General features: G+C 52.7%; 1 protein-coding gene across 1 annotated transcript; it reads right to left on the bottom strand.

The window, feature by feature from the left end:
* Positions 1 to 250: 250 nt before the first annotated feature.
* SLC48A1 (solute carrier family 48 member 1) lies at positions 251 to 16,196 on the bottom strand. The gene is made up of 5 exons (XM_077753665.1): positions 16,174 to 16,196; positions 15,307 to 15,449; positions 7,388 to 7,504; positions 2,103 to 2,270; positions 251 to 1,482 (listed from the first exon to the last, which is right to left on the bottom strand). Exons 1-5 carry the CDS (start codon positions 16,194 to 16,196, stop codon positions 1,346 to 1,348), a joined length of 588 nt encoding a protein of 195 aa, XP_077609791.1. The 3' UTR covers positions 251 to 1,345.
* Positions 16,197 to 20,763: the final 4,567 nt, after the last annotated feature.

Raw genomic sequence — 20,763 nt, 5'->3', positions numbered from 1 at the left:
CTGTGCCTCTGGGCATCGATGGGCTGAGAGCCAAGCCGCTGGGCTCCCCCATGCCAAGAGGGGCCGGAGGGAGAGGGCCTCCAGCCCCTGAGCCACAGATCTCCCCCTGCCCTCCAGGGCACAGCTTGAGCTAAGGAGACGGTTTAACGAGAGCCCCTCCACCATGGCCCTTTCTGCCTACTCCCTGCGCTCACAGCACCGCCCCCACTTCCCCCAAGATTCCCACCCCTCAAGAAACAACCAGAGCCTATCTGATACAAATGGCTGCTGTATTTCTGCTAAAGTGACAGTGACACAGATAAGGCAAAGAGCTGAAGGGCAGGACACGTCAGGTGGGGAAAGGATAGACCGTGCAAAATGGCAACCTAACATAAAAAGACCTATGTAACAGTAGCTCCTTCCCTCCTGGTTAGATGAGCCCTTGTGCCAGTGTATAGGCAGAAAAGCAGATGTGGTCCTTCAGAAAGGAGATTAAAAAAGACAAAAGCTCTAGGTGAAGGGCAGTGGGCAGGGGCAGGATCGGTGGGGTGCCTCGTGGCCAGGGAGAACGCGTGTGAAAAGTGATGGAAATGCAGGGCTGGAGGTGCATGGGCAAAGAGTTGAGGGGTTCCTTCCAGCCTGCACCACGCTGCCCCCTTCCCCACAGCCCTTCTGCGGGCAGGGCACCTTCCACAGACACTTAGTCTGGCCCCGTTCAGGGAGTCCTGCTTGGGGAGGGCGGTGGTATGTGTAAAAGAGAGGGCTTGGGCATGGCGAGGATGAGGATGAGTGGCTCTAGCACACTCATGGGAGACCAGCTCTGGGGAGATGAGGGACACTAAACTCTCAGGTCCCCAGGCCTCGGGAAAAGAGAGCCAAGTATTGCCATCTCTGGGATTGAAGAGTGAAGCCACCTGATTCTCAAGGACAACAGGCTGGGGGGTGAGAAGCCTCTGCCAGAGATCCCCTACCTGGCCTGACCTCTCAGCTTCCCAGCCTGGCCAGAGGGAGAGTGCCCCCAGGCATAGGTCAAGGCTCACTGCCCTACCCCTTGACTCACTGCCCTGGCCCTCCTTAGGAAGATTCCTCACTGAGGGCTAAGAAAATAGATCCATTTGAAAAGGCCAAAAGCTGCCCTCCAGCCAGGCCGAGGAGGAGCAACTTGGCAGGAAGGACCCCTTTCCACCGCACCCAGATCTCCCCACAGCGGGGATGGGACAGCTTCCTGAAAGACCGCAGTCCTCTTGCTATGTATCTTCTGCCACAGATCTAGGGTTTCCAGGGGGTGTGGCAGGCCTGCCTGGTGTCTCTGAGGCTGAGTCCAGGTCCTGAGGACCCCTGGGGTCCAGAAACCTCACCCCTCGGGTCAGAAATCGCTGAGGATGCTGATGTCGGCGAAGTCAGCCCGGTAGCGGTGGGCATAAAGGCTGAGCAGGAAGGCCCACTTGAAAGAGATGAAGCTCCAGATGCAGGAGAGATAGTAGCTGTTGGGGTCTGTGAGGCCTGCAGGGGACAGGAACCCAACCGTGACTTGAGAGGACCTTGCCCTGGCCCCAGCCACCATGCCACAGCCCAGGGCCACCCCGTCCCCACACACTCCAGGAGAGATGGGGTGTGATAGCTGTTTTAAAGCATTCAGGGTATGCAGGCAGGAGGCAGTGGGGATGAGGGAAGGTCAGGATTGGCCAAACATAGGTCTGTATCATGTACTGTGCCTTCCTACATTTACCCTGGGCCGCTTCCAACCTGCTTAGCCTTTGACTCCTTAGGGCCAGGAAGGGCCTTTGCCTACTTGCAGATCGCAGCCACCAGGGGGCGCTCCCATCCCAGAGCTGGGCAGGACGACTAACCCGTTCGGCTAAGAACACTCCTCACTGCTGACCTGTCGCGCGTACCCGCTCGACACTTCCCACGCGTTTCACTGAACCCTTCCAACCCTAGGGGAGGGTACTCATTCCCCTCCCTGACGCTGAGAAGTCCCAGGCATCGGGAGGTTAAGTGATCTGCCCAACCCCCTTGGACACAAGCTTTGTAACCAGGTCCAGAATCCCGGGTCTGCTCCTAACCACCCCCCGCCCCCGCCATCGCCCTCCCACGCCCTTCCCTCCCTGACCAGCCCTCACTCTGGTGTCGGGTGACCGCCAGCACAAGGAAGGTGCAGAAGGTGGCGATGGAGACTGCTGAGAAGAGGACGCCCATGAAGAAGAAGCCACGCAGCCCTTTGAGCCAGGTCCTCCAGTAATCCTGCATGTACATCACGTGCGTCACCAGCACCCACAGTGCCAGCACACCTGCGGTGGGGGAGGGGGGGAGGAGGACAGACATGTCAGCCCAGGGATCGGGCCACCCTTCCCCTTTCTTCGAACAGGCCTCCAGCCCAGGGACCCTGGAACCTCAGAGGCCAGAGCTGTTTGCATAATGATATTAGGATGAAGTTGGCCTTTCACCACCTCCTGACTGCGGAGTAGAATGCTCTGGAAGCTCGCTCCAAGGCCCCTGGCATTGGCAGGACTTGAATGCAAAAGTACATAAGAGAATCTCTAGGTGCCTTCTTTTTCTTTTTGTAGAAAGGTTGCATTTACGGATTTTCTTTTCTTTTTTTTAATGTTTTATTTATTTCTGAGAGAGAGAGAGAGAGAGACAGTGTGAGCAGGGGAGGGTCAGAGAGAGAAGGAGACACAGAATCTGAGACAGGCTCCAGGCTCTGAGCTGGCTGTCAGCACAGAGCCGGATGCAGGGCTCGAACCCACAAACGGTGAGATCATGACCTAAGCCAAAGTCAGATGCTCAACCGACTGAGCCACCCAGGTGCCCCTAGAATCTAGGTGCCTTCTGTTAAGCCAGATGTTAAAGTGATGTGCAAAAAAACCATGCCATTCTTCTCCCTAATTTTTATGTTTTGAAAAACAAGAATATTTCTTGTACCAAAATGTTATTTATGGTGACTCAATGTAATTGCTAATATTACTTCAAAATGCTTGAAAATGTTCTCGGTCTTAATATCTAGTACGGTGCATCTGGATAGACAGAACCCACGGAACCCACGTAAACAACATTTCCTTGGGGTTTCCCTACTTTTCAAGGGTGTGAAGAGGGCCTGACATCAGCAGGTGTGGGGATCAATGCAGTCCAGCCTGTTTTCTGAGAACCTGTGACTCCCTGCCCTGAGGGCCACAGAGGGGAAGCAGCCCTCTCACCCAGATGCTCCTGCTCCACCTGGCCCTCAGAGGCCAGAACGCGGACACCTCAAGGCCTGTGGCTGACCTCTTGGCCAGAGTGGCCTTTTTGCAACTCCATGGTTAGGTCTTACAGAGTGAGGAGGCCCAGCAGTGAGACCCCCAAGGCCACTCAGCACCCAAGTGGCCTTCTTGCTCTTGGCCAGAGTCCATGTCACTCCCTCCAGTTTGCTGAGAGGGCAGCCTTTCCTGGGCCTGCCCTCGGGGCAAACTACGTTGCCAGCTGCCACTCAGCCAATACAATGAGGGCCCTCGGTGCCAGGCCGTGCCTGCCGGTGCAGCCCCAAGAGTGGAACAAATATCAATTCCGTTGGCAAGGGTCTGGAGCAGGGCCACGGGGTCCCAGCAAGGAAGGAATGAGGAGCGAGGCAGACCCAGCTAAGCTCTCCACCTGGGTGCGGGCTACACAGGCTGCTGGATCCTCGGAGTCAGGAGACCTTTCCGAGAGGCAGCCGCACGCACTGCATGCAGAATAGCCTATGTGCACAGGAAGGGCTGGCCTCTGGCTGGGGAAAGCAGTTATCTCGGGCAAGGGAGAGAAGGAAGAGAAGTTGACAGGAGACTGTGGGCAGGAGAGTACATCAACTGTGATATTTTCTTAGACTGGGTGCTAAGTAGAAGGGAGTTCATTAAATCATCTATCCTTTTTTTACATGCCCAAGATTTTTCATATATATATCTGTGTATATATATACATATATATATATATGTATACACACAGATATATATGTGTGTGTGTGTCTGCGTGTGTGTATTTTTTTTTTTTTAAGTTAGGAGGGAAAAAGAGGCTGGCAGGAGGGAGCATTGTCACAGAACTATGCTCTGGTTATCAGTGCGCAGAAGCTGTCACATTCAGGCAGCTTGGCAAGGGACGGCAAACCACGAGACTGGAAGCCAGGAAGCCTGGGGCCTGGCACTACTGTGCTGCTCGTGACTTCTCAGAGCCTTGTATTTCCACATCTAGAAATGGGGGAGCCCAAAGGTCCCACCAGCCTGGAAACTCCTTAACCCCAGGCCTCCACCCTAGAGAGGGCTCAGCCCTGCCAGCCTCACCCCCTGCCTCCCCTGCCACCCTGTCTGACCCACACTCTCCCAACTCTGTTCCTACCCACCCCAACCTGCTGCAGGGGCTTAGAACGTGGACGCCTCCAGCTGTGAGATCCTCCCCTAGACAGCAAGCAGGAGCAGGCCAGAGGTGGCTCGCGGCTTCAGCTTACATCTTATACCATCTGGAGCACGTGCCAGCCACCCTTCCAGAAGCATCTCCCAGACCTCTCACAGGCATCCTAAGTGTTCATCTGGGGATGCCCTTTGGGTTCTTAAAGGGCCCTAGGAAGAAGGCATACTGTCACTGAGCACATCCAAGGAATAGTCTAATGGGCATCTGCATGGGACCGTTCTGCTTACCCTCTTTCTCAGTCCTCCGCAGAGGGGCCCGAGTAGAGGAGCTCTAAGTTCCTTTACCACTCAAGCACTCTGGAGCCAGCTCAGGAGAAAAATAAGGAGGTCAGAGTAATTCCTCTGTGACTCAGCAATTTCTGAGTTAGGAAATGCTGAAATAGGGCCCTGTGGAAATGCCATCTCTTAGGCCACTGGCCATGCTGCAGCAGGACCCCCAGAACTCCCTGCCGCCCCCGATCCATGTACCAAAAGGGGGTAGGAAAAGGAAGATGGCCATTTCAGGTGTTCCATGTACTAGTTCTTTAGTAATTAATAAGCAGGCACAACCTTTCCCACTTCTCACTTCCCCTGCGCACAGGCCTTGCCTCCAGATAAACACAAGGCACTTCTGGAAGCAGGCCCATTCCCACCCATGAGGACACCCACCACTGCCCTTGGAACAGGGCCTACCCGAGGTGGTCAGGAGCCTGCACTAGTCCCCTCCCACGCCTCAGGCAGGAGGCAATTGTCCCCGAGGTCTGCCATCTTCCCCAGGATACTCTGGATTCCAGGAAGCCTGCTCTGTACAACTCAGGGCAGAGTGGACAGTTCCTGGGGCCTGCAGACCCACTCCAGACCTCACCCCTCACCACACCCCACCTGCTTCAATGAGTGGAGCCCCTGCTCGACTTGGGGCTCCCAGCTAACAGGACAAGGGCAAGGAAGGCGCAGAGGTGGCCAGTGAGAGTATCACCAGTGGCTGGGTTGGAGGGGAGGAGCCAGGAGGAGGCCAGGGGAGCCCACAGAGAAGCTCAGACAGGTGGGAACCCAGGCCGGGGCTGCACTCTGTTCTCGTACCCCTGCCTTCTACCCCTGCCCTGGGGGAAAGCGAGCCCCTGAGCCCCAGTGCTGCCCTCCCTCCCAGCTCGTGTGGGAAGAACCAGGGCCATTTAGACTGCTGGAGCGACTTTTCTATTCCTATCTTTCCTTGGTCTACTAGACTCTGTGTCCAGGGATTAGGGTCTGTGTTTCCCCCAGGAAACCATGTCCCCTGCAACCGCCTTTACCCCTTTACCGCCTTTCCTCCAAGCCACTTCTTCCCAGACGCCCCTCAGGGTAGGAGAGACCGGTCTCCACCCATGCAGGGGAGAAGGAAGGAGCGCACTGGGGCTGCCCTCTGGTGACTCAGCATATTCTGCGCTGGAAAATGCCAAGTCAGAAATGGGGTGCTCACAGGTCAGTACATCTGCTGATGCTTCACCCCCAAAAGAGGAAGGAGGCTGACTGGCTACAGATTCCCTCAGAACCCCGTCAGGCTGGAGAGGCCCGGGGACTCTGCCCTGGGGGGGGCCCCTCTGCCCACCACTGCACCCCCACCAGGCAGCCTGGCTCTTCTGCTGCACATCCAGCTTGTCTGGAAGGCCAGACTGCTCCAGCGGCCGGCTGCACTAGTGCCTCTCCATGCAGGCCCCTCCACAGCTGGGCTGCCTCAGAGGCCAAGGGAAGCCTTCCCAGAGGGAGAGAGGGCAGAGTTTGGGTCAGAGGGAAACCCCACACTCCCTGGAGTCCAGGCCACAGGGCCTTTTCCACAGCCTTCCAAGAGGCAGCTGCGAAATGAACACTGCAGAGAGAGAGAGTGCTAAACTAGCATTTCCGACCTGGAAGGGAGCCTCCAAGATCACCTGTCAGCCATATCTTCTCCCACACCTTACAGATGAGGAAACTGAGGCCCAGGAGGCATCAATGTGCCCAAGGTCTTGTAGCTAGGCGGGGCTCAGATCCCCGGGGGACCGGAGTCTGACACACTAGCTAGCTCTGGTCCCCTGGACGGCCCTTCCTTCTCAGCCACAAGCAGACCCTTCATCTCAGCTTCTCAGCGCAGCCACAGGGCCTCGGCTGAAGACACCACCTTCCCGAGGGGAAAGCAGAAAGCAGCAGGGCCAACAGGAACAAACACCAAACTGCAGGAAGAGAACCTTCGGGAACACGGTAGCTGGGGGGCTAGGGCACAGAGAGGGAGCCAGGGGTCTGTAGATAACCGAGCAGTGATGGGCTAGCTGCTTCCAGGGAGGGGAGAAACCCACAGGTGGGGGGTGGGCACCTAGGTGGCATGAGAGCATCCCAGCCAGGGTGCCCTTTCCCCTGCCTTGATGCCCCCGAAAGGCTCTGTTTGGCATGACTTAGGCTGTGGGTATGCTTCTCTTTTAAGGCAGAAATCCCACCTCCCCTTCCTTCTCTACCAGGGATGGCACTCAGTAAGCTTGGTGGCAATAAGTAAATACAGTTACTTTCAGTTAGTGCGTTTAGGGCTCTTTGGGACAGAGGATTTTAGTAATGGAGTAAGGTCACCATATGTAAAAGTAATACCCTTCTATGTGTTCTTTCCCAAAGTTCTTTCCCCACACATACTAGTTCATGTAGCTATGTAACCCTGGGCAAGCTATTTATTTACTCTAAGTTTCAGTTTAAGCCTTATCTGCAAAATGGGCACAATGATAACGCCTACATAGGATTAACGTAAAGATGATAGAAACAGGTTGCTCAACACAGTGCCTGACACACAGAAAGTATCAGAAAGCAATGCTGGCAAGTAGAAAGAACATGTTTTGTCTTCACACCAATTCTAGGACACAGAGAGGTTCGTCGCGTGCCCAAAGTTGCACAGCGAAAACAGCGTATTGGTGAGGACCCTGCCTCCACCAGCACCCTGACGTTCTCGCTCTAGCGCTTGCCCCCCCCCCCGTCTGCTCTTTAAAGCACAGAAAAGGCAGCCAGCACGGCGTTCAGCAGACCTTGCCAGAGGAGCCACGCCGATGTGCCGGGAAGAAAATGTCCAGTTTCTATCAGATCCCTAGCACGGTCCCCCAGGTCTCCGCTGAGGGCTCTGCTGGGGCTGGGGTCCGCACTGGCTGGAGGGAGAGGGGCTTCCCCAGGACCCCCCAGCCCTCCTTTCCACATACTCCTCCTCTGNCACCTCGCGGCCCGAGCTCCGCGGAGTGAGGGCGTGGGGCCTCGGGGTGGTTTGGGGGTGCATGGTAAATAGGCGCGTTCCGGGGCTCGTCCTCGGACTCGATATTTGGGCCTGGGCGGGGCCCGGAAATACATGTACACAAGCCGGCTGCGGTGACGACTTTCACAGGCTTATCTCTGAATAGAAGTCTCGTTTAAAATTTAATGTAAATTTCTGGTTAAAAATTAAGATATAAAAATTGGGAAATAGGAACGTACACAGTGAATAGGATTCCTTCCACCCTTGCCCCTGCGCCAGATTCCCTCCCCCAGGCTTTTTACTCGAACCTCAGAAGATACTTCATCCTGGAGTTTGAGAACGCGCCTCCGCTGGGACCATCACCTTGTGACCTCAAACACCTCGCTCACACTGACAGCTTCCCCTTCCTTTCATCTCCGCGAGCCTCATGCCCCCACCGCAAATTCCTACCCATCGTCACCTCCACTCTCAGAATCTATAGCAGGAGTATATTGAGCTTCCGCTGTGGCCCCCACTTCCTACAGGGAGCTGGGAGGGAACATCAAACAGAACACAGAGCCCTCAAGTACATATGATCTAGCTGCGGAGGTCCATCACATACCTGCAAGATACAGAAGCAGCTTGTACCTCTATTAGTTTCCTTTTGCTGCTCCACCAAATCACCCAGAATCTAATGGATTCCAGCAACAAACATTTATTATCCCATAGTTCTGTAGGTCAGGATTCCAAAAGTGGATCTCCCTGGGCTAAAATCAAGGAGATGGCAGGGCTGCCCTGCTTCCCGAGGCTTGAGGGGAGACTCTGTTTCCTTGCCTTTTCCAGTTTCTAGAACCACCCACATTCCTTGACTCAGTGTCCTCTTTCTTAGTCTTCAAAGCTAACAATCACATTACCCTGATCTCTGCTTCTGTTGTCAAGTCTTCTCTCTTGCTGACTCTGCTGCCTTCCTCTTCCCCTGTAAGGACACTTGTGATTAAGAACCTGGCTAATCCAAGCTATTTTTTTTTTATCTCAGGATCCTTTATTTATTTATTTATTTATTTATTTTTATTTTTTATAGTTTATTCATTTTTGAGACAAAGAGAGACAGAGCACGAATGGGGGAGGGGCAGAGAGCGAGGGAGACACAGAATCTGAAACGGGCTCCAGGCTCTGAGCTGTCAGCACGGAGCCCAGTGAGGGGCTCAAACCCACAAACTGTGAGATCATGACCTGAGCCGAAGTCGGACGCCTAACTGAGCCACCCAGGCGCCCCTCAGGATCCTTAATTTAAGTACACCAGCAAAATCTCTTTTGCCATGTGAAGTAACATATTCACAAATTCTGGAGGTTGGGACATGGCCATGTCATCATTCTGCCCAGTACACCCTTCCAGAAGGTAAACTCTGTGAGCAGGGACCTTCCACTTTCCTTCCCATGAACATCTCTGAGAGTGCCTGGCACATAGTAGTCCCTTAGTGAACATTGTTGAATCTAGATGAATACAGTGAGTAAGGTAAGCATAAAATAATGGTAAAGATGAGGGGCACCTGGCTGGCTCAGTTGGTTAAGCATCAGACTCTTGATTTTGGCTCAGGTCATGGTTAGGTCATCAGGTCAAGCCCCACGTGGGGCTTCTTGCTGAGTGTGGAGCCTGCTTGGGATTCTCCTTCTCTCTCTCTCTCCCTCTGCCTCTCCCTCCCCACACACATGTTCAGCCTCTCTCTCTTCAAAACAAACAAAAAAACAAACAACAGCAACAACTTTAAAAAAATAATGATAATCATCACAAGGAGTCCAGGCAGGGCATGATTAATTGCCCAAGAAGTGATATAAACCATGTAAGCCACATTTGCCTCACTTCACAATAGTCTGGGGAGCGTCTTAAAAAAAAATAGACCTTCCATCCATGGCTTATTAAATTCGAATCGTGGAAGCATATTTTTAAATGAGAAGTAATTTTCATGTGATAAGCTCAGCACCTTCTTGAGGAGCCAGTGAAGGAGTGAGAGGAGGGAGCGAGCCCCATGGTCCAGGGTGTACTGCCATGGGTGGCTTCCAAGCTGGCTTACTGGGATAACACTCCAGGCAGAGGGAACAGAATGTTTGCAGCCCAGAGGGAAGAAATAACATGAAAGATTCAGATTCAGGAAGCTATGGTTTGTGGTCGGTGCGTGGAGTGGTGGGTTTTGATAAAGTTAGAAGGGTTCCAAACATAAAGGGCCTTTGTGCTCTGTTCAGAAAGCTGTCCTCCTCCTCAGGGGAGGGAGGTAAGAGTTCTGTGTTCTAGAAAAGTAGCCAGGGTAATAGCATGAGGATGAACTGCCTGTGAAAAGACTAGGGGCAAGAGCTCATTCAGACAAGTCCTTCACCCACCCTGTGCCTTAATGACCTCATCTGTAAAATGGGGACAGCAGTGATACCTACTTTGAGTGTTGTGATGAGGGGTCGGTGCTTAGAAGAGTGCCTAGCACTTAGTAGGTACTCAATAAATGTCAGCAAGTATGATTAACAGCAGCAGTATGGCTGACAGGGCAAGAGATGAGGGGAGTCTGAAAGTTGAGAGACAGTGAGAACGGAAAAGAAGGAACTGATTTGGGGTTCCTAAGCGGCTCAGTCAGTTAAGCATCTGACTCTCGATTTCAGCTCAGGTCATGATCTCATGGTTTGTGGGTTGGAGCCCTCTGTAGGGCTCCACCTGGCAGTGTGGACCCTGCTTGGGATTCTCTCTCCACCCCCCTCCTCTCCTGAGCTCTCTCTCTCTCTCTCAAAATAAATTAATTAAATTAAATTAAAAAGAAAGAACTGATTCAACAGATATCAAAGTTGTTTGAACCCGAAAGGTCATATAGGAATTAATTAGCTGGGCAGACAGAAAGGAGGAGAGCAAAAATATTATGAGTAGACATAGTGGGAGTATTGGAGAGTAGTGAGCAAATGTGTCATGCTGCAGTATGAGATTGTACAAGAAGTTAAGGAGAAATAATGATCTAACTGTAGCTGGCTCAAGTCATACAAAAAGGTTAAGAGCAGGCTGAAACTTCTCGACAGTAGAGGCAATGTGGCACCGCTGGATGATCTTACTTTCAGATGGAGTAACTGCTTACTGTGTGACCCTAGGCAGGTTCCCATAACTCAACAGAACTTTTTGCCAAGAACAGGCTCTATGTCTACACTCTCCAAAATGTCTGCTACTACATATATGTGGCTATTGAGTATTTGATATGTGACTGGAGTGACCGAGGAGCTGAATTTTTCATTGTTTTTTCATTTTAATTTAAATAGCCACACGTGGCTAGTGCCTACCTTGTTAGACAGCCCAGGGACCTCTCAGGACCTCTGGTGCTCTGTCTGTATAATGGGAATACTGATGATACTTTATAGGCTTGTTATAACAATTGAAATATGTTGAGACACTTCAGTTAAAGTACTTAACATGGTAGTTCAACAAGTTATTGTCACTGCTCTTAAAATTGTTGTTATTGTCATCATTGAACAGGTGTAGAATGACATAAGCCGTGCCTTAGGAAGATTATTTAGGCTGTGATATCCACAGATGGATTTGATGGGAAAAGAAAATGGTGGCAGAGAAAGCATTCATGAAGCTATTTCAGTGGTCAGGTGTGGGATAAAGATCTTATCTGTATAAAGGCCACAAGAATGGGAAGGAACGGAAGGATTCTGTTCTGTTCTGCAAAGCACACGAGTGTGCCCGGCACCTACGTGTCTTCCCACATCAGCTTCTTATCCAAGGTACTTTCAGAGAGCACACGGCCATCCCAACCTGAGACAGACAGCGCTGCCCGCTCCCCCAAGACAGATAGCCACTCTGCTTGCTCACTAATGCTCGCCATTAAGGGCCCTTCTTCTGGAACATTACCCACCAAATTTGAACTTGGAACACTTCCCAGTGTCCTTGCAGTTAAATTGATGCCATGGGATTGAGTTCCGAATAATGGAATAAAAGTGGAAGCGATGTGTGCCATTTCCAGGTGGGACCCTTAAAAATCTTCCATGCACCCTCAATTCCCCATTTCCATTCTGTGATGGTTTGAGAGGCCACGTGTTAAAGATGGCAGCGCCACATGATGGAATGAGCCTGGGGCCCCTGAATGTTGAATGAATACATGAATGAATGACTGAATGAAACAAAACCACTCATTCTGTCCTCATGCAACGGGAGTGAAAAACACACCTTTGCTGTGCTATCCTGCTGAGTTTTGCAGGTTGTTGTTTACCGCTCACCTTGTTACGCTAGTACACTCATCCCATTTCAGGTCATGTAAACATATCCCACATGGACAACCTGTCTGAACTATCAGTCTCTCAAGAGTCGCTTTTAAATTGGGTCCCACCAATATTAAGACAGACTCTAAATCCCTCCTGCAGGCATCTTGCCTCCTAAGACATTTCTTCCTCACTCCCCCAAAGCAGACACATTCCAGACCTATATCTCCCCCGACGATCCTACGTCAAGGATAACACAACTGAGCGGTATTCCAGTTGACTGAGTTTATTGGACGTGCCAGGGACGTCCTTACTCCCCAGACAGAAGGACCTCTCCTGCCCTCTGGGGCATGTCCTTGTTTACTATGGCTCCAGCCCCAACCCCCAGCATCATTTCTGAGTCTTCTTTTTCCTTCACCCCCACATCCAATTCATTACCAAGTATAGTTGGGTCTGCCCTGTCCTTCTCCTTCTCCCTGTCACCACCCTAGTCTAGCCACCATCATCACCACCTGCCCACTTACAACGGCATCCTAACTGGTCTTCCTTTGCTCAGCCTTTCCCTCCAGTCTGTTCTTCAGCCAGCAGCTGGCATGATCTTTTAAAACTAACAATTGGAAGGCGGTACTCCCCTGCTTAATCGCTCTGTGAGCTTCCCACCTCTCTTGGGGTAAACTGGTCAAGGCCTTGCCAGCCCCCACTAATCTGACTGTTCATTCTGATTCTGGCACACAGGCCTTCTTTTTGTTTCTCAGATGTGCCAAGCTTGTTTCTGCCCTGGGGTTTTTGGACTTCGTGCCTGGATATCTGTTCTCTGAGTGCCCGTAAGATTGATGCCTCATTATCATTCATCAGCTCAGGCTCTACTTCCTCAGAGACAATGTCCCAAGTACAATCTGCCACCTGATTCTATATCTTTCATGGCATCTATCACCATGTGAAACTGATGTGAAATTGTGCTTGTTTTCCCTTTAACCCGTACTTCTCCTATCCCACAGGAATATAACCTCCAGGAGGGCAGGGGCTTTATTTGTTAGGGGCCAACTCCTCTTGGTTTGCCCAGGACTGTCCTGGTTTTACCACTAAAAGTTCCTCATCCCATGAAATCCCTTAGTATAGGGCAACCCGTGATTGGCATACTATTGCCTGCCTTGATTACTTCTGTATTCCCAGTACTTAATCTAACACCAGGTGCATGGGGAGGGACTCAGTAAAGATTTGTACAATAAATATAAGAATGGCTGGCTGTCCATTAAGAATTCTTTGATCTCAGCTCTAGGGGGCAGTCTCCTCCAACCTTGTGCCCTGAGATCCTGCTTTACAAGATTGAGGTAAAAATCTTCTGTGCTTAAATGTAGGTGGTGAGTTCCACAAGATTCTCCCCAGACATCACATGGCTCCTTGCCCACCCCCCAGCTTTTGGGGGGTTCAAGGCCGAGAACCCTGAATAAGATCACCACCACACTCCATTCCCACCTCCTGTAGCTTTGTCTTTCTTCTGAGGCCAGGCTGATGGGCCTGAGTGGAAAGGACCCATCCACAGAGGAGGAGCAGGTGGCCCACCGAATGGGGCTCGCTGATCTGGCCCCATCAAGAGCATCCCAGCTGTTCAGGCTGAAGGAAGGCATTCTGAGTTGTGGGCACACCAGGGGTCCACTTAGCAAACCCCGCCTCTGCTTGTACTCCTCCTTGGGGCTGGGGCTGCCTTCTGCCCTTGGAAGGGGATGTCTTTGCTTCTTTTTTTTAAATTAATTAATTAATTAATTTCTGAGAGAGAGAGAGAGAGGAGAGAGAGAGAGAGAGAGAGACAGCGTGAGCAGGGGAGGGTAAGAGAGAGGAGACACAGAGTCTGAAACAGGTTCCAGGCTCTGAGCTGTCAGCACAGAGCCCGACGTGGCTTGAACCCACGAACCCGAACCCGTGAGATCATGACCTGAGCCGAAGTCAGACGCTTAACGGACTGAGTCACCCAGGTGCTCCAGGATGTCTTTGCCTCTTAGCGTGAGAGTGAAACTAATCAGGGTCTGACTTCTTGCGGAGACCCCACTTCCTCTGCCTGCCCACCGGCAGCCTAGACGTCCACATAGTGGGCAGGATGCTGAGTGAGAAGATGTTCAGCCCAAGCAGCAGGTGTCTGAGCTCAAGTGCTAAATTAGCATCAGAGGCAGAGGGGTGGGGAGACGGGGAGTGTGTTTGCACCCACAGTACTGCTCCAGAGGGCAGCCTGGGGCCCAGGCCTGCTAGCCTCTCCTAGCGTGCTCTGATGACCTCCATCGTCTGATCTGAGCCCCCAGTCACAGGTACTTACTCTAATCCTCTATCCCTTACCGCATGGGGTTGCTACTGTGTGAGGAGGCAGGGAGGGAGGGAAGGAGAGAGGAAAGGAGGGAGTGCAAGCCTGAACTTCACCTCCACATGGACTTACTCCCAGAGCTGTGGGGAGTGAGGGAACACTAAGGCTGAGGGCAGGAGGGGAGGGTGCTGACTCTTCTTACAGGACAAAGCCTGGCACAGAGTTGTATACAGCTTGTCCTTTTGATTGGATGTTGGGGATTGGCTTGGTTGACTGAGAAGGTCACCACAGAGGCTTAGTCAATACATGTGGGTCCCGCTCTAGACCAGCTGCAAGGGCACTGGGTGAAGTAAAGGGATTAGAAATAGGGCTGTTGCCCGCACTTGGTCCAGGACACAGAACCCGAGAATAGTGGCCTCAAGAGTGGCCACATCTGAGGGTGCTTCCTGAAAGAGGGAGGGGATGGACTAGAGATGGCCCACCGCAGGGCAGGGCGAGGAATGGAGAGTGGTCAAGAGCTGGATGGAAAGGTACCAGGAAGAAGACCGATGTGGGGGAAGCCACAAGGGAGGTGAAAAGGACCCACGCAGGAGACGGGGAGATTCGTTTACCTACAGAACTCAAGAAACCTCTTCTGAGGACCTTCTGTGTACAAGGCCCTGACTACAAAGGGGCAGTGCCCTGAACAAAGTAGAGCCAGTTCCTGCCCTTTGGGAGCTCACATTCTCTTGAAGGGGGGATCACTAGTAATAGCTGGGAGATGATTTAATTTGGGCTGTGGTGAGTGACTGGTGTGTGGCCCTGCAGGCCGTGGGGGCAGCTGGTTCCCAGGGCCCCGGAAAGCACCTGCCTTCAGCTAAGGCCTGAGGAGCAGGGACTGAGGGAGAAGCAAAGGCGTCAGGGAAGACTAAGTCAGGATTCAGGCCTAAGGCCTCTGTGGAATGAGAAGAGAAATGCCGAGGGGGGCTCTATACCTGCCCCTGCGTCGTGTTTAAGTAGAGTACACTGACTCTCCATTTCTCTGGAGGTAAAGCCTCTCAGGTAAGAGGCACCAAAGCCAAAAGCAGGAAGGACTTCCTGAGGCCCAGGCCTGGGGTGGGAGGTCTGAGCAGCTGAGGCTGCCTCTCCATCCTGCAGGCAAAGACTGATACCAGGACCAGAGGGAGTGACCTGTGTCTCTCTCTCTCTCTCTCTCTCACTCACAGCCGCAAACTTCCCCTCACTTCTGTTTCCCTCTCTGGACCTCATCTTCGAGACCTCCTCCAGGCTGTTACTATATCCCCTCTGGAGGAAGAAATGGCAGTAGTTCTTGTGCCAGATGGTCTTTGGACTTTTCAGCTTCTTCTCGGGCACCAGCCACTCCTGACTGGGATTCGGGGGCAGGATCGGGGTCTGCTCTGATGCTAGGAAGGGGCTTCTCTCCCTGGCCTCTGTGCCTGATTATCCATGTCGCTGCCCATCCTCAGCCAGTGCTCTAGATCCAGAGAGAACGGGGCATCTCACCAGCAGGGGCCAGGGCCCTCCTAGGAGCCCTCCCTCAGGCTCCTGCAGCCCCTACACATCGAAAACATGAGGGCCAAGTGGGTGCAGCCTCTGAGTCCTGAACGAGGGCCATGGCCTAGCATGGGTTGGAAGATCAGGGCTGTGGAGTGCTCCAATGTTGGGAAGGGGTAAGGCGGAGGAGGCAGTGCGGGTGGTCAGCCTCAGGGAAAGGCTCCAAGTGCTGTGGGCTGCGGCAAAGGCAGGGGTGGACTGGGAGTTCCTACAGAGCTGCGGCAGTGCGGGAGGAGAGGCTGAGGGACGGTGGCTACAGCTGGAATGGAGCTGTCGCTTCTGAACACTGATCACTCAAGGTCAGAGGCAGTGTCTTCTGGGTATTCAGAACACACACATACACACACACACACACACACACACACACACACACACACACACGGCCTTTGAGCAGCAGAAGCCGGCAGGGTGAAAGCGGCTACTAATTTATGCACATTCATAGAACAGCACATTTGCCTGCTGGGCAGGTCTGTTCCCTCCCTCGCAGCTCTAGACCTGTCCCTGCCTTCCCTCCTGTTCTCCCAGCCTCTCCTTACCCTCCGGCCACCACAGTCACCATCACGGGCCTGTTCTGTGATTGTTTCCTTGCCCCTGTCACACTTGACTAGTTTGAGCACCAGCCAGCAAAGTGTGGGGTCCCTGCTCTTGCCTCCCCACGGTCCCCGGCCCTATCCAGCCTTCCCTCCCGCTCGCCTATCTCCCCCACCTGGAGAAGGCAGGAGTCCATTGCTCTTTTACCCCCCACTCCACCCCTGTCAAAGTGACCCATGATCTACTGGCTGTGACCTGCTAGTCCCGGGAAGGTTTGGCTCTGTGCCCGTTAGCATTCCGGCTCCTGGCCTCTGTCCCCCACCCCCAGGAATGGGCAGGGAAGGGATGGGGGAGCTGAACTGGAACCGCCCTCAGGGGCAGGTGCCTGGGCAAGTATGGAAGGACTTTAATCTTCCAGAGTCAGGAGATAGAGCCCCCATGAGGGACTTGGGCTCTCACTCCTCTCCCTTGTGGATCAGCCAGAGCCAAGGTAGAATCCCAGGGATGCCGAGGGAGGCTGCAGCAGGCCTGGGTACCCTGGCCCAGTCCTTCCGTCCTCTGGTCTCCCCTTGTCTGCAGTCCCACCCAAGGCCTGTTGGTTAAATCTTTCTCTAACTTCCCACTGTCCATCCCACCAACAGACCTCAAATGACCTAGCAGAGCCTGCCAGCAAAGTTTGCAACCCCAGGACGGCAGAAAAGAGTTGGTGACAATGAAGCAGGGACAGGGGAGGGGGATGGAACAAATTGCCTTGGAAGTTGGACCACCTGGAGGGGTGTAGGGGCAGTAGCCCCCTGCTGGTCTCCCGCAGCTCTGATTCATTTCATTCCCACCTCTAATCTTTATTTTAAGTTTATTTATTTATTTATTGAGAGAGACAGAGAGAGAGAGAGGCTATGAGAAGGGAAGAAACAGAGAGAAAGAATCCCAAGTAGGCTTCGCACTGTCAGCGCAGAGCCGGAGCTCGATCCCATGAATGAATGGGGCTCGATCCCATGAACCGTGAGATCATGACCTGACCAAAATCAAGAGTTGGATACTTCACCGACTGAGCCACCCAAGCGCCCCACCACCACTGAGCCTTACGTCAGGCATTGTGCTGGGCAGGGAGGCCTGACCAGACTGGTGTGTTAAGGAGATAAAGAAAATTCCGCTTAGCCCTGCAGCCCTGGGTTTACTCAGTTGCAGATTTCCAGTTTAGGACAGTATTTCTGGCACTCACAGCAAGTGTCGCCCTGGAGTGAACCAAGGAGTCCTGCGGCATTGCACAGGAAAGACAGGCTGAGAGTAGCAATGGGAGGCAGTACGAGGTGGGGAAGTACAAGGAGTGTGAGTTCTGCAATCCAGCTGCCTGAGTCTGCCTCTACCAGACTCTGCTGTGGGGCTGTGGGCAACTTACTTCACCTCTCTGTGCCTCAGTATCTTCACTCGTGAGCAGAGAGTGTTCTGAGGATTTCAAAGATGGAGTCTACAAAGTGACAGAGCACCTTGGACACAGGAAGTGCCAGGAGAGGCCACCAGCATGCCACTGTGGTGGTAGCCCTAAGGGTTGCATGTAACAGATTATTTCTTGGTCGAATCAACCAGACCTGCTGGCTGATTTGATATGGGAGAAGGAGAGACAGAGGAATCCAGTTCCTGGCTCAGGCAGTGGTGGGGCTCCTGGAGTGGGGAGGCAGGGTTAGGGGGCTCTGTCCTGGCAGAGAGCTCGGGGTATGGGTAGAGCACATCAAGGAGCCCTGCTCCTCAGCTTCCATCATCTGCCGCTCCCTCTCCCTCCCTCTGGAGCCTGTGCACTCAGGTGTGGGGGAAATGACTCTGGACATGGGCGTTTTCTCCTTCATGGGGACTGTCAGTGTATTTGAGAGGCAGTGTATTTGAGAGAGACAGAGCACACGGGACTCCCAACGCCTTGGGTAGAGCCACTCGCTGCTCTCCATCTTCCTAGTCTGGGGACTTTGAATATGCGGTTTGACCTTTTTGTGTCTCAGCTTCCTCACCTGTAAAATGGGATAACAATAATACCTATCTCATAGGATTGTTGTAATGCTTAAGAAAGTGAATGTATATAAAGTATCAAGAAGAGGGCCTGATACATGTTAATGATTGTTATTACTTATCTGTCCTAACACTCGTCTGGGCGGTGTGGAGGTGTCTAATGACAGTCAGGGGAGGGTGAAGGTTGTGCCAGGGCATGGCATGACTGTTCCCAAGGTGTCCACTATCTGTCTTGGATGTCTTACTCAGACACATTCCCCTAGTCCCCTGTCCCCTGCAGACCTCAGCCTTGATTAAATATCGGTTGAGTGGTTAGTTTACTTGCCAGCCCTCACCCAGGAATCCCCAGAAGGAAAAACCCGGCCCCATCATTTGCCTTGGTGGAAGGCAGGGGGCTTTGCCTGCCAGTAATAAGAATGAGGCAAATGGAAGGTCCAATTCCTAGGCCTGCCCTGGCTACCAGTGAACAGGCAACCACCCCAGCCATGTTCTCAGTCTCCCAGGAGAGGGAGAATGAGAAAGAGATGTAAGCAAAGAAAGGTAAGGAGAGAGTAGTGTTGAGAGAGAACATGGATGGGGTGGGGGGAGTAGGTTTGAGACACTTCATTTTCACTCATTTAAATGACTGTCATTTAGGTGACCCCCCACCACACTTGTGCACATACGCTCAATCTCCCTGTGCACAGATCTCTCTTTTAGGCATTTAGTCCAGATTAGGAGAGTGAATACAATGTATACACAGTACAATACAGCATGGGGGTTAAGTGGAGCCTGACAACCTGGGTTCAAGCCCCAGTTCATCATTTGCTAGCTGTGTGACCTTGGCAAGTCACTTAATACCTCTGAGTCCCAGCTGCCCCATGCGTATAAAGTGGGAATGACACTACTACTCCTTCCTAGGGTACTGGCAGAGATTAAATACATGAAGCCCCCAGAACAGTGCCAAGCACTTACAGGCTATTGTGACCTGAAGGTATGCAGATGCTCTGCTCCATTTCCCAGTTCCTTTTCCACCTGCCCAAGTAAGGGCAAGTATAAAGAGGAAATGGGGATCCCTTTCTGACCCCACTGCCAGTCCCCTTGAAACTCCTCTGTCAGAGTTTCTAGATCAGGTCACTAGCCCCAGCAACCTAACTCCAACTGCCCGCCCCCCGCCCCCAACGCTTCCTCAATTCTCTTATGCATGCACCCTGTGCCCCAGCCTGTTTTCCTTTCCTGTCCACAACTAAGCTGTTCTCCCCTCTTCCAAATTCCCAGAACTTGGGTGGGTGGGTTTGGGCTTGGGGCTCCCCTCCTTCCTGAAAGAGGCATTTAAAACTCCACCACCATTTCTCAAAAGGTGAACCCAGCAGGGGTAGCTGGGTGGCTCAGCCACTTAGCATCACATTCTTTTTTCTTTTTTTAATGCTTATTTATTTATTTAGAGCTGGGGGGGGAGGGGCAGAGGGAGAGAGAGAGAATCCCAATCCCAAGCACGCTCCATGCTGTCAGCGCAGAGCGCCGCTGGGGTGCCCCATTTTACCAACCGTTGAGACAAGACCCGAGTCCAAGTCAAGAGTCAGACACTTAAACAACTGAGCCACCCAGGCGCCCCGAGGGACTGACTCTTGATTTCAACTCAGGTCATGATCTCAGGGTTGGTGAGATGGAGTCCTGCATGGGGCTCTGCACTGACAGCGAAGAACCTCTCTCTCTCTGCCCCTCCCCAGCACAAATAAACAAACTTTAAAACAATGTAAACCTAGCAGATAACCTTGGGGTATTTGCTCAAAATACAGATTTTCCATTTCATGCCAATAGAACTGAAAATGAATTTAGGGGTAGGGAGGATAAAGCTTTCATTTTGATAAGCTCCTGGGTGGATTTTTAAATACACATTAAAACTGAGATTTTAATCACAGTTAAAATCCGTCTCCAAGAAAATAATCATCGGTGGGAGGTGGGGGCTCAGTGTCCCCAGGCAGGCTGGATGGTTTATTAGAGTGTCTTCCCCAATGCAGGCAGGCTCAGCAGCAAAAGAAAAGGGACAGAGACTGGGACAAAAAAAAGTGAGTCCTAGAAAGAAGAGAGTGGGGCGTGCGACTCCTTGCAAAACCCTCATCAACGTCCTCACCAATTACCGGGCGCTGAGGGTGTCGCAGTCCAGGAGCCACTGTCTCTCCGCTTCTCAGAAGCTGAGTGGGGCGAAGAAGGCGGCTCTGGGCCATCTGCCCGGTGGTGGAAACTGAAGCCCAGGAAGGTGACCGGCCTTGGTACAGAGCTGCCCGGGACTGTGGAATCCCGAGGCCCTGCTTCTACCGCCCCCCCCACCCCGCCCTCCCCAGCACCGTCAGCCCGGGAGCACGCGGTGGGGGCGTGGTTCTTTAAAACCCTCTTTCTTCCGAAGCTGTGCCACAATTCCGGCCCCCACCCATCCTGGAGAGCAGTCCTTTCCCCAGCCTCAGTTTCCCCACCCGCGCGCGTGTGTTTATGCGTGTGGGGTGTGTGTGTATCTATCCTAAAACGCAGCGCTTCCTCCCCAGCCTCAATTTCCCCACCCGCGCCCGTGTGTGTGTGTGTGTGTGTGTGTGTGTGTGTGTGTGTGTGTGTGTGTGTGT

This window comes from Crocuta crocuta, unplaced genomic scaffold (genome assembly GCF_008692635.1).
Source record: "Crocuta crocuta isolate KB4526 unplaced genomic scaffold, BGI_CrCroc_1.0 scaffold30, whole genome shotgun sequence".
NCBI classification, from domain to species: Eukaryota; Metazoa; Chordata; class Mammalia; order Carnivora; family Hyaenidae; genus Crocuta; species Crocuta crocuta.
This window is presented reverse-complemented; position numbering and strand designations above follow the sequence as displayed.